We start from the raw sequence: 14,103 nt of genomic DNA, 5'->3' as shown, positions 1-14,103 counted from the left end.
GCAGATAGAAATGATGGTTAATTGAAGATGATGACTGAGGGAAGGCAAGAGGAGGCTGAAGGGTAAAGTCAGGACTTGCCAATGTAAGCTGGACTGGAGAACTGTGAAATAAAAACCAGCAGGATCTTATTAAAGGGAAAAGGCAAAATACCACATTTATTGTAAATACAGAAAGAATCATAGTAAGCAGTTAGTTATAGCTATAACATTCCATTCAATCTCATATTTATTCACACATTCATTCATACAAACACACACCCACACACATACAGGTTCTGCAAGGTTGTTATCATAGTTACCAGCCTTAGAGTTGCTCATGCCAAGTCACTGGCCAGGTGGCCTGGACATGAGGAGGGAGCAGGGCCTTGTCAGATGCTCATCTGATGCTCCTGGAAGTTGGTTTGCAGAATCAGACCCCAAAGTTCTCACTTTTTAGAGTCTATTTTTATAGGAATTTCTTCCTATGCCAGTCTATGGGAATTGCTTCATCATGCTGTTGCTGAATCAATCAGCAGATAGCACATTCCTGACGGCTCCAAGATGTTATCTTGTTCTTTGGTTCTCCCATTCTTGAGGCTGTTGGGTGGATTCCAGTCTGCCCTCCGGGGGGTCCTCTGGTTATTTCCACTTGACGCCTTCTTCAGCCGATGGACACTGGATTCTTAGGCTGGCACCTCCCTGATCATTCAGTTATTATCCACACCAAGCATCCATCCACATACATCCTCTATCTCTATTTTAATCACAATTGTTAATACAACAAAAGGGTGGGGAGTCTCTGGGTGCTGTTTCTGTTGTTAGAGTATTGCTTTGAGTCTCTCTCTCTGTGAATTGCTTTGAGAACAGACTCTGTCTTAGAATGTACTAACACAATTAGCAGCTTGCAAGTTTCACACATAGAGGGAGAGAAACAGTACCAAAAACCAAGAGACCTCTTAATTAGTAATACCCTGGAATTTAAACTCTGGGGAATCAAACTCATTTGTGATTTTTAATACAGAACTTCTTTAATATGATCCAACACCATGAAGAACACATAAGACTGACTGGCCTAAGCAGGGCCTCAGACTGAGCCCACATTGAGAGACAAGCATACACATCACATTCCCTTGTTGGCTCACTTTGGGTTTCATCATGGTAGTCTGAGCTATTATCTTCTGACGTACACCCTTAAAAGAAATGGCTTAATGGATGCAGATAGAAATGATGGTTAATTGAAGATGATGACTGAGGGAAGGCAAGAGGAGGCTGAAGGGTAAAGTCAGGACTTGCCAATGTAAGCTGGACTGGAGAACTGTGGGTGAGGAAAGTGGCCATCAGAAGCATGTGACTACGAGAACCGAGCAGAGGAAAAGACCAGCAAGTGAAGGAGAAATAGAGCTCAAGAGAAAATATGCTGAGCTGGAAAATGAAGGAGGAACACAGAAGGCAGTAACTGAAGGTGGGAGGGCAAGGAAGAAGAGAAGAGTGGCTAGTCCTACAAGAAGAGGGGAAGAGTTCAGAGCCTCGGAGGACAGAGGATGACTTGCAGAAGATTGCAAGGGAGAACAAAAGACAAGGGGACTTGCAGCAAGAAAGAACAGGAGAAAGGCCAGAGAATCACACCAACACCAGGAAGAGACAGGTCTATGTGATTGATGACTCTCTACTAAGAAGAACTAACAGGCCTGTCACCACAACTGATCCACAGAACAGAAGGGTGTGCTCTCTGCCAGGAGCTAAGATACAGGATGTGGACCTGAGGCTGAAGAGTATCCTAGTTGGAGCAGGAAAGAATCCATGATTGTCCTTCATGTGGGAACAAATGATACTGCTAGATTCTCACTGGAATGCTTCAAGGGAGACTATGCCAGGCTGGGGAAGATGCTTAAAGAAATGGAGGCTCAGATGACATTCAATGGTATTCTTCCTCTCCCTAGAGGAGGAAAATGAAGATGAGACAAGATTATGATGATTAACGGATGGCTCAGGCAGTGGTGCTATAAGTAGGGCTTTAGGATGTTAGACCACTGGGGAGGCATCCACAGACAGAGGACTGTTCTCATGGATGGACTCCACCTGACAAGGGAGGGAAATAGACTTTTGGGGTGGAGGTTGGCATAACTGATAAAAGAGCTTTAAACTAGGAATCTGGGGAAGATGGTTGGGAGATGCTCTTGTAAATTTCCACACCTGATTCTAATATTGACCAGGAGGAAAATCAAGAAAGAGAGAACACAGCAATGGAGAAAAGAACAGCAATGGGTAGGAGAATGGACAGAAAGAGGAAAGAGAGTGTCAATACCAATGAAGCTACCAGTCAGGTAAGTGATACTGGCAGGAGAATGACTGTACCTAATTGGTGAGGAATCTCAGTAAAGCCAAGCAGAAACAACTAAGATGTTTGTATACAATGCAAGGAGCCTGAATAACAAAATGGAGGAACTAGAACTACTGGTTCAGGAAGTGAAACCAAATATTACAGGGATAAAAAACCATGATGGAGTTGTAGTTATGACTGGAGTACTGGTATTGAAGCGTATGTGCTGTTTGGGAAAGACAGAAATAAAGGTAAAGATGGTGGAGTAGCATTGTATATTAATGATGAGGTAGACTCTAAAGCAATTAGAAGTGATGGAATGGATAAAACAGAGTCTGTTTGAGTCAAAATCACTTTCAGAAAGAAAGCTACCAGAGGCTCCCCTGGGATAGTGCTTGGGGTGTGCTATAGCCTCCCAGGATCCGATATGGATAGAGACCTCTTTAATGTTTTAAGGAAATAAATACTATCGGGAATTGTGTGATTATGGGAGACTTTAACTTCTCAGATATAGATTGGAGGACAGGTGCTACTAATAATAGTAAGGCCCAGATTTTCCTGGATATGATAGCTGACAGATTTCTCCACCAAATAGTCACCAAACCAATAAGAGGTGATGCCATTTTAGATTTGGTATTGATGAACAGTGAGGACCTCATAGAAGAACCGGTTGTAGGGGACAGCCTTGGTTTGAGTGATGATGAGCTAATTCAGTTTAAACTAAATGGAAGGATAAACAAAACTAAATCTGTAACTAGATCCTTGATTTCAAAAGGGCAAACTTTAAAAAAATAAGGGAATTAGTTAGGGAAGTGGACTGGATTGAAGAACTCAAGGATCTGGAGGTGAACGAGGCTTGGAATTACTTTAAGTCAAAGTTGCAGAAATTATCAGAAGCCTGCATCCCTAGCAATGGGGAAAATATTTATAGGGAAGGGTTGCAGACAAAACTGGATGAGCAAGCATCTCAAACAGGTTATTAAGAGAAAGCAGAAAGCTTACATGGAATGGAAGATGGGATGGATCAGCAAGGAAAACTACCTCTTAGAGATCAGAAAGTGTGGGGGAAAAGTGAGAACTGCCAAAAGCCAAGCAGAGTTGGACCTTGCAAAGGAAATTAAAACCAATAGTAAAAGATTCTATAGCCACATCAATAAAAAGAAAACAAGGAAAAAAGAGGTACTGCTAAGCACTGAGGATGGGGTGGAGATTAAAGATAATCTAGGCATGGCCCAACACCGAAACAAATACTTTGCCCGAGTTTTTAATAAGGCTAATAAAGATCTTAGTGGTAGTGGCACTAGGGTGGCTAAAGGAAATGAGGACATGGAAGTAGAAATTACAACATCCAAGGTGGAAGTCAAACTCAAACAGCTTAATGGGACCAAAGTGGGGGGCCTGGATAATCTCCATCCAAGAATATTAAAGAAACTGGCACATAAAATTGCAAGCCCAATAGCAAGGATTTTTAATGAATCCACAAACTTAGGGGTCATACCCTTTGACTGGAGAATTGCTAATACAGTTCCAATTTTTAAGAAAGGGGGAAAAAGGTGATCCAGGAAACGACAGGCCTGTTAGTGTGACTTCAATTGTATGCAAGATCTTGGAACAAATTTTGAAAGTAATTATGGACATAGAGGTAAATGGTGACTGGGATAAAATACAACATAGTTTTACAAAAGGTAGATCATGCCAGACCAACCTGATTTTTTAGACAAAGGAAATGCAATCAGTACCTGGATTTCAGTAAGGCATTTGACACAGTTCCACATGGGAAATTATTAGTTAAATTGGAGAAGATGGGGATTAACATGAGAACTGAAAGGTGGATAAGGAAATGTTTAAAAGGGAGACTACAATGGGCCATATTGAAAGGTGAACTGTCAGGCTGGGGGAGGTTACAAGAGGAGTTTCACAGGGATTGGTTCTGAGACCTATCTATTAAACATTTTTATTAATTACCTTGGTGCAAAAAGTGGGAGCATGCTAATCAAATTAGCAGATGACACAAAGTTTGGAGGTATTGCCAAACCAGAAGAATATCTAGACATCTAGAATAACTAGAAGAACACCAAGACTAGAATATCATACAAAAAGTTCTGGATGACCTGGAAAACTGGAGCAATAGAAATGGGATGAAATTTAATAGTGCAAAAGTACAAGGTCATGGACTGAGAGACTAACAACAAGAATTTTTGCTATAAACTGGGGATTTTGTTGGACGCGACAGAGGAAGAGAAAAACCTGGATGTATGAGTTGATCACAGAATGACTATGAGCCACCAACGTGATTCAGCCATGAAAAAGGCTAATGCAATCCTTTGATGCATCAGGTGAGGTTTTTAGTTAGTACCATTATACAAGACTCTGATGCAACCTCATCTGAAATACTGTGTGCAATTCTGGTCTCCCATATTTAAGAAAGATGAATTCAAACTGAAATAGGTGCAGAGAAGGGCTATTAGGATGATCAGAGGAATGGAAAACCTACCTTATGAGAGGAGACTCAAAGAGCTTGGCTTGTTTAGCCTAACCAGAAGAAGGCTGTGAGGAGATGATTGCTCTTTTTAAATACATCAGAAGGATAAATACATGGGAGGGAGAGGAATTATTTAAGTTAAGCATCATTGTGGACACAAGAACAAATGGATATAAACTGGCCATCAACAAGTTTAGGCTTGAAATTAGATGAAGGTTTCTGACCATCAAAGGAGTGAAGTTCTGGAACAGCCTTCCAAGGGGAACAGTTGGGGCAAAAAAACCTAACTGGCTTCAAGACTGAGCTTGATATGTTTATGGAGGGAATGTTATGATGAGGCTGCTCACAATGGCATGCAGTTGATCTGCGAATGCTAGTATCAAATATCTCCAATGGCTGGTGATGGGACACTAGATGGGGGATGATTCTGAGTTACTAGCCAAAATGCTCAAGGTCCAACTGACCCCCATATTTGAGGTTGGGAAGGAATTTTCCCCCAAGTGAGATTTTCAGAGGCCCTGGGGCTTTTCACCTTCCTCTGCACATGGGGGATGGGTCACTTGCAGGTTTAAACTAGAGTAAATGGTGGATCCTCTGTAATTTGAAGTTTTTAAATCATGATTTAAGGAATTCAGTAACAGAGCCAGAGGTTAGGGGTTTATTACAGGGCAAGGTTCTGTGGCCTGCAATGTGCAGGAAGTAAGACTAGATCATGATGGTTCCTTCTGGCCTTAAAGTCTTTGAGTGACAAGCATCCACATTACATTCCCTCGTTGACCCACTTTGGATTCCATCATGGATATGGTAGTCTGAGCCATTATCCACTGAAGTACACCCATAAAAAAGAAATGGTATAATACCATTTTCCTGCCTCCTTTCTCTGGAAGTTCTTCTGTGAATTGGCACAACTTATTCAACTTCTCCAGCAGTCTGGATGTTCCTTTGTTAACCAAAGCAATTTGTTAACAAGGATCTTCAAAAGAGCAGTGGAAGCAGATGGCAGGAAACAAAACAATTTCCATTTTAGCAAACACAAGTGGGGGGAGAAAGAGAATGGAGCCTCCTTCACCACCAGACTCCATGTTGCCTTCCTCACTGTCTGGATAAACTTTGGTTTGAGGGGTAACCTTCAGAAGAATCCTCTTCAAAGGTTAACTAGACTATTAAAGAAAGGGGCAGAAAACCCCAAGTTGTCCCTTTCACTTAAGAAGACAAAGGCATCAACACCTTTGGGCCTCTGGAGAGATCCTGACCAAGGAAAGGTTCAGTCACCATCTTGCTGGGAGACTGTAGGTAAGAAAGGCCATTTTAAAGAAAGACTTGAATCAAAACTTGTCAGATTAAGATTTAGACTTTTATATCTGTGTTTTCACTTGTATTTGCTTATAACCATGTCTAAGTTTAGCTCTTACACTTGAATTCACTTAAAATCCTGTCTTCTCTCATTAAGAAACTTGTTTTATTTTTAATCTAAACCAATCCAGTAGTGTGTTTAAACTGAATGGTTTGGTAACTCCAGATAAAGTAACAAACTCTTGAATACTGTCTCCTTGCAGGAGGAACAAACTGTAATATCTGAACTGTCCAAGAAAGGGCTTGACAGTGCATAACACACAGTTTGGGAAAAATCCAGGACTGGCAGTGTGTTGGGGTAACCTTTCAAGGAGTAACTAAGATAGGTGGAAGCCAAAGTGGGGCTGTAGATGAGATGCTGGGTTCAGAGCACTGAACCAGGACTGTCTAGCACACAGAAACTCAGGGTGTGACCTATATGCTGGAAGGCTGCTTGTGAGTGGCACAGTTTGGGAGCCACAACAGCAAAGCATCATGAAGCACCCAAGTTTACAGGGCAGGCAGTGACACAACCCCTCACTGGTCTGGACTGCACCCCAGAATGAGACAGCAAATTCTTTTCTTTCTGTGAATGCTTGAAAGCACACTGAAAAAATCCATATAAAAAAACCCAGCTCTTCTTTTGCCCCTTCTCGTTATGTAATCAGGTATTTCAAGTAAATTCAAGCTGTTCAAGCAAATTAATTTGTCAGAAAGAGAAAAAAGGTCAGGGACCTGAGTGAAAATGAGACTTTGTTTTTATTCACTGTGCAAATAAATAAATGTCCTAAAATGAAAATAATCACCTTTTCAGTCATTGCAAAGTGATTCCACAAAACACAGAGGCCACCAGCGAGAAAAAACACCAGGAATATAGGTTCTAATAGTTATCATGTCTGTTCTTTTAGTCATTACTGGTCAGAATGTCAAGGACCCATATAATACTCCTTCAAAATTATATCCTTCCATGGTTCTATCCATGAAAGTTCAATTAAGTTGACATGAGATTTGCATAAACCACACACAAGGCAGGATATGGCTCTCATTACTGAAAGTTTTTAGGAAAAGATCTTTCCATTCTTTAATATAAAGAGAAAGTGACAATTAAATGTTGTATACATATTTTAAAAACAAAAAATATTGTTATAGCAAGCAAAGTACTAACAATGGTTAGAAATATACTGAAAGTTTGAAACATTTGATCTGCCTGGGTAGTATTAAAATACGTTTAATTTCTTTTACAGTGAATATGTCCTGATATTTGCCACTAAGATTTATTTTCTCAGATTATGATGTTTGGACACTACAGGTCAAATTCAGCCTTGATATAAAACCACTGCCTTGAACAGATTTACAAAAGTGATGTATTTAGCTAGAAAATCTATTTGTAGTTGCTAAATATGTTTCTGTTTGAACATCAAATTTTAATATTTATACATTTTCATCTTCTGAACACCATCAGTGAAGAGATTAATTTAATTAACTTTCCCAAAAGGAAAAACTTCACAGTTATCAAGACTTTCCTTGCAGTATGAAATGCAATAGTATGTTTAAAATACTTACCCCCATCAACAAAGAAAAGATCCATGTTCTATAACTAAAACAAGGATGAAATCTCTTTGATATCTGAAGGTCACTAGATTTGATATCTGGTACATAATTTCCATTCTCTTGCTTTCCACGCTCCAAAGTTGGCATCCTGTCATAATTAAATTCTTCTCTGTAACCTTCTTCCCTGGTCATAACACTTTATAGAGGTAAATATTTTAAAAACCATGAAAATGCAAACTAAAAGCAGATACCAAAAAGTATGGTCTTGTTTTTCTACATCCTTAGGCACATAAGCACTAAAACCACTCTTCGTCTAGTTAGAATTTAATAAATAAAATAATAAACAAATACTACTACTAATAATAATTAATGCTTAGCAGTTTACATTTTCAAAGTACTGTACAAACATTAATTAATTAAGCTCTATACAAGAAGAGAATTTCCTATATCCGTAGTCAACAATACTGTATTGTAGTGTAAATAAGTGTGTATGTCTAAAACACTTTTTTGTTTACACTGTAGTTAATTTTATAAAATTGGATTTAAGAAAGATTTTTAGAAGAAGATTTAGAGCAAAAGAATATTAGCATTTAATGATTTAAGTGTAAACTTTGTAGATATATCTAAAATTAAAATATTTTTTTCTTTTAAACATTACTAAGAGACTGTGAAGATTTTCTAAACATGTTTATTTCCTAATTTTCATTTGGCTTTAGGCATCAACCTCAGCGATCTAAAAATTATATTTAGACTTTAAAATTATTCTGATGGACTCATTTATTCAGAATACTTCAGTTATAATGTATTTTATTTCTTTTTAAAAATGGTATCTAGTAACAATCATTAGGTTTTGTTCACTTCTCTCTTTTCCAATCCATTCTGATGCCTTCAATAATAGATTATTATAATTTATTGTACAGTTTTCAACAGTTAAAAACCTGCGTGCTTACCTTAAATTGAAAAGTTAGTTGTCAGTTTAAAATAGTTTTGTGAGTAGAATTATCTGTACACTTTGTGATATTCTCACTGCTTAGTGATTCATTCTACCGTTGAAAAGTTTGCTCTTCCACTTTGGCTTTCAACAACATCTATTCATACGGAACAAAAGCACAGCAAAAACTGCAGTTAAGCCAGGGAACAGGGTAATGCCTCCTGAATTTTAATGAAGAGAATACACTAGAAGATGACTGTACTATATTCTCATAAGCCTGATTCCAAATCAAACCCATAGGTATGCAAACATTTAAACTTTATGTTTTTCTAAATGAGTGTGCTACATTATAACAGACATTTAAATGAAGTATGTATAATAAATTTAACAAAGTTATATATGTTACCATATCTAATAATAATGTTTTGCCTGGAAGTTCTTTCCAAATAATTTAGTTCTTATTTCACAGGAGAGAGAACACTTGAAAGTATAATGTTTTCTTAAAAAAAGTTTTCAGAGAAAAAGTTTCTGCACTTCAGGGAGTTTAAACCTTAGTTTGCCTCTTTCCAATTAAATTTTTGTGAATATGTTTTGATGACTAAATCCTGGTTTTCTCAGAATGTTCAGATAAACTTTGCACATTTGACTCATATTGGCACTGAGCCTTACAGAACACAGTTTTGGTCAAACAATACAATTAAAATTCTAGCAGGCAACAGTAACATGCAATAGTCATGGTCCAACTAAATCCCTTCTTTCTGCTGATTAGGAAATGAAAAAATACAGGAATGCATCTACCCTGAAGATATTGGCATCATGACAACTTCAGCAATTACTGGGTCTTTTGTACATACTTAAAACTCCACTGTAACCAATAAACAGTTCAAACTGTAGTATATTGAAAAACCAGCACCTTTGAGAGTATGCTTCAAGAACTTCAGAAAAGCCATCACTTTTCAATACGTACTAATATTTAACAGTAAAATCTTCAACAAAAAAGTTGAATATCTGCCACTATTACAAAAAAAATCAAATAATTACAATTTGATAATTGTTTTGAACAGACTAAAGACTTAGCAATTCATCATGTATCATTGATGACTGCAGTTTATGTTGAAGCTTAGCACAAATTGGCGCTAAATAATTAATCCTATATTCCTCTTTGTTCATAGAAGAACACTGTGCAAATATTTCTACCATCTGTGTCTTTGTCCAATGATAAAATAGATAATAATTGCACAGTGTGATCCTCAATAAAATATTATGGGACTGACAGGTTGCTTCCATTAGTAAGAGAAACTGATAATGAAATTGCGTATTTCTTTGATGTAATCTTGCTTATTTACAAAGACCATACGAAGTCCTCTTTCCCTGAATAAATCAGAAATCAAACAACAGAAGACTGGTTTCATTTGTCACAATTCCAAGCTTCTTTCAGTCAGCACTTTACCTACAAGTTCTCTCTCTTAGCTTTTATGAAAGGTTTATGTTACCAGGGCTTCTCTGGCTCTCCATGAGGCTGCTTTTCTCCATCTCTGTGTCCTTCTGAGTGTTTTTACCTCATCTCTCTCTCACAGGGACACACGCCACTCTTCCAAATCAATGCCTCAGCTCCTGTGTTTGCTCTGTCAGTCTCCAGGGAAGCCCCTTGGGCCACATGGTTCAGCTTCTACTCAGGCTTTGCTGGTGTTTTGAGTGGTTTCAGCTATTGTTTCAGCTGCCTGGTTCCAGAAAGGTGCTTGGTGCTTGATTGTTTCTTACATTTATCCTGAATGAAGGGAGGCTTAAATGAGGTTTTGCCCTATCCCCTACCATAACAATAGTAATCATATTCCAAGATCTTTTTTGCACCTGCCATTCTCCACATAATTTATACTCTGATGGGGATAAAATAGGACATGCATAATTCTCCCTCTCTTTTTTGTGTGTATAAGTCATACAAGTGTTTGGTCTATCTAATGTATGTATTGTACATTTTGTGCTGTCAAGAATACAAATTAATTCTTATTTTATGGCCCTAACAAGTATATTTATAATACTAATAATGATCAAAGGCATCTAGATGAAATTCTGACCTTTTTTACAGCCAAAACATCTTGCAGTAAAACTCTGAGGACAGAGGGCCTGAGAAATTCCATTAAATTCTCTACCTCAGGAGAAAAGATCTTAGGGCTGCAGAAGAAGAAAGGATCCATGGAGAAAGGAAGCTGAAATCTTATGAAGCATCTGCCTCTTCAGTCCTCTTAACTCTGAGTGTGCAGGTTCTTAACACTCCTCCTCCCTGCTGGAGGAATTGAGACAGAATGCAGTGGAAGTTAATTCTATTTCTAATAAGCTTTCCTCAATTGCAATCTCTCAACTTGCATCCAGAGACCCAGTTCAGATCTCCAGACTCTTTGTTGTGACTCCAATGTAAGCTTTTCTGAATTAATGTTTTTTGATATTCAAAACTATCTATGGTCCGATATCAATTTTAACTAATGTAAAGCCTTAGATCAGTTTACGCTGTTTAAGATTATCTAAATGTACGGGTTACTGCAAAATGCATTCAGAAAAATACCTATATGAATCTCTTGGGATCCAGAGAAGCTGTGAGTCAAACCCCGCAACTTCTGCTTTTTCTTGCTTTGCAGTGAAGTATTTGCCCTGGAAAAAACTCTATAAGGGCACCCATATGGTTTTTCTTCTTCCCTGTGCCAGTCATGTTCCTCTCTATAGGAAGCAATCTAGGATCTTGTATTTACTTAATATTTGTATATGTGCAAAAGTGTATTAATTTCCCTTTTGATATGCATTCATGCTTGCCAGATGATCACTTATACTAATATATTTCTTTATTGTATATGGCTATTGGCCTTCTTTTACTACACATAAATAATGAGAATAAATATATTTTGTTTACTTTCTTAATAAGTGATAATATTGTATACAGTTTAAGTATATCAAGTGGTCTAAATCTAATTTCTATTCTTTCTCTCTTGGCAGGAATAAAGTGGAACTGTTTTAATGTTATGAAACACTTAATAAAAGGTTTCAAAGACAACTGCTGTTGTCGATTCATCTTGTATCATACACAAGATGTTTTCAACAATAAACATCACTGCAGCAGTATTTAATGAAGATATGCAGTTCTGCCAAACTTCTCGGTACCACCTACTGTGGAAAGTCTTTTGTTTTAGTTCCTATGTTGCAATTCACCATGGTGTTAAAACAATATAGAGTTCACTGACTCAGCGTAAGAAATATTTGAAGAACACTACGCAATCTCAGTTAAAAAAAAAAGACTGGGAAAAATGCATAATAGAAACTCAAGATACTGAACTAAAAGAACTGATAAAAATATGGTAAGCAGATTCACTTAAATTACTTTTCCCTGGAGTCATTGCAGCTCCTATTTTAGATTACATGGACTGAAAGAAAAACAATGAAGGAAAAATACACATTTTTCCTCCTAAATCTGATTAAGACTATTTGGTCTAAAATTTAATTATGCCAAGTTTCAAAACAAGCAAAAGCAATAATTCTGATAAAATCCTGTAAAATGTAGATGACATGAGAATAAATAATCTATATAATAACATGCTACATTTCTATGCCTATCTTCCCTCAAGGTGTTTATGTACCACTTCTAGTGGATGTAATGACAGACATGCTCAAATGGGCAGGTATATGAACTGGCAGATAAGGGTGCAAACATCCTAGGCACAGTATAGGGTTGCTAGGCATCCAGTTTTTGACTGGAACTCCCGGTCGAAAAGGGACCCTGGTGACCACTGACCAGGCCACTAAAAGTCCAGTCATCGGAGTAGTGGGGCTAAAGCAGGCTCCCTGCCTGCTCTGGTTTTGAGTGGCTCCCGGAAGCATCTGGCATGTCCAGCTCATCTGGCTCCTAGGCGCAGGGGCGGCCAGTGGGGCTCCGCGTGCTGCCCCTGCCCCAAGCACCAGCTCAGCAGCACCGCAAACCCCTCTTCCCCACCCCAGAGCTCACAACCCCTGTCGGAGCCTTCACTCCTTCTCGCATCCCAACCCTCTGCCCCCAACCTGAGCCTCCTTCTGCACCCAAACTCCCTCCCAGAGCTCGCATCCTGCATCCCCTCCCCCAGGCCAGACCCCCTTCTGCACCCTGAACCCCTCATTTCTGGCCCCACCCCAGAGCCCACACCCTCAGCTGGAGCCCTCACCCCCTCCCACACACCAACCCCATGCCCCAACTGGGTGAAAGTGAGAATGGGGGAGACCGAGTGAGAGAGGGAGGTGGAATGCAGGGGGGGGTTCTGAGAAGGGGCAGGGCTTCAGGGAAGGGGGTGGCAACCCTAGCACAGTACAAAATTATGGAAAGACAGTTATACGAGCACACCAATGGGAGGGTACAAGGGTATCTTTAGCTCTGTGAAAAGAAAAGGAGTACTAGTGGCACCTTAGAGACTAACCAATTTCGTGAGCTACAGCCCACTTCATCGGATGCATCGGAATGCATCCGATGAAGTGGGCTGTAGCTCACGAAAGCTTATGCTCAAATAAATTGGTTAGTTTCTAAGGTGCCACAAGTACTCCTTTTCTTTTTGCGAATACAGACTAACACGGCTGCTATTCTGAAACCTGTCATTTAGCTCTGTGGTTTCTCCAACATAAGTCCACGCCTGTGATGGAAGGAGACAGGGTTTGGGTCCATCTCCAGTGACCAAGGCACTGCATGTAGTGCTACTCGGCACCCCTCCACCGCATCCTTGACAGCTAGCCAGACCAGCATCTTGTAAATTGTGGCCTCCCCTTCCATGTGCGTCATTGGCCCTGCTCCAGCCAAGGTTCCTGCGACTAGGCCTTGGTATCACTAGAATCTGGAGTTCCTGGCTCATGCCTGCAAATAACAACGGTCCTTCTGGGTCAAGAGTATAGAGATGCTGCCTGGTAACACCCACAGGTTTCCTGCCCCTGTGTGCATCACCCCATGGCTGTGGGCAGGCACCCCCAGGCAGGTCAGGAAGTGGGGCACCCAGGGAAGAGGGCAGGAGGGCTTGTTCAGAGGTGGTGGTTCCCCAGGGCATGTGAAGAAAGCTCCCCCCGAAGGGGGAAAGATCCACCCCCAACCTTCAGAGCAGGGGGCGGAGCTTGGCCGGCCAACACAGCAGGGAACAACCCTCCTGCCCGGCGCTCCGCGTGCGAGGGGCGGGGCTCCCCTACACGTGACCTCGGGACCTGCACCCCTGCCGCTTCTACCACGGCCTCGGGCTGGGACAAGACAGCCATGGTTAGAACTGAGGCACGCGGAGGCCGCTGTTGCGCCTGCGCAAGGTGAGGCTCTCCGTCCGCTCTTTTCCCCCGCAACGGACGGCCGCAGCGCCCGCGTGGGGGGAGGCATGCCGTGCCGTCACGTGACTCTGGAGAGCGGCGGCTGAAGCCGGGAGTAGAGCGGGTGGGGGGCGTGAAGCTTCCATCGACGTTTCCAGGCTCGTGCCTAGCTTCGGGAGGCCGCGGGTGGGCGGGCTCGCGCCCCAGTCAGGGCTGGGG

General features: G+C 40.5%; 1 protein-coding gene across 3 annotated transcripts in view; it reads right to left on the bottom strand.

Annotated features, from left to right (window-relative positions):
* MLC1 (modulator of VRAC current 1) overlaps positions 1 to 10,176 on the bottom strand; it is a 38,698-nt gene extending 28,522 nt beyond the window's left edge. The window contains exons 1-3 of one of the 3 annotated variants that reach the window (XM_073328307.1): positions 10,089 to 10,176; positions 8,615 to 8,752; positions 7,677 to 7,860 (exon numbers count right to left, since the gene is read on the bottom strand). In XM_073328307.1, coding sequence (XP_073184408.1) covers positions 7,677 to 7,856 — 180 coding nt within the window. In that variant the 5' untranslated portion in view covers positions 7,857 to 7,860; positions 8,615 to 8,752; positions 10,089 to 10,176. The remainder of the gene's footprint in view (positions 1 to 7,676; positions 7,861 to 8,614; positions 8,753 to 10,088) is intronic. The other 2 variants (XM_073328305.1, XM_073328306.1) reach the window with 2 other exon arrangements.
* Between the last annotated feature and the right edge of the window lie 3,927 nt (positions 10,177 to 14,103).

The sequence above is a fragment of the Lepidochelys kempii genome, chromosome 1 (genome assembly GCF_965140265.1).
Source record: "Lepidochelys kempii isolate rLepKem1 chromosome 1, rLepKem1.hap2, whole genome shotgun sequence".
Lineage (NCBI taxonomy): Eukaryota > Metazoa > Chordata > Testudines > Cheloniidae > Lepidochelys > Lepidochelys kempii.
The sequence above is the reverse complement of the archived record's forward strand: the minus strand, read 5'-3'. Positions and strand labels throughout refer to the sequence as shown.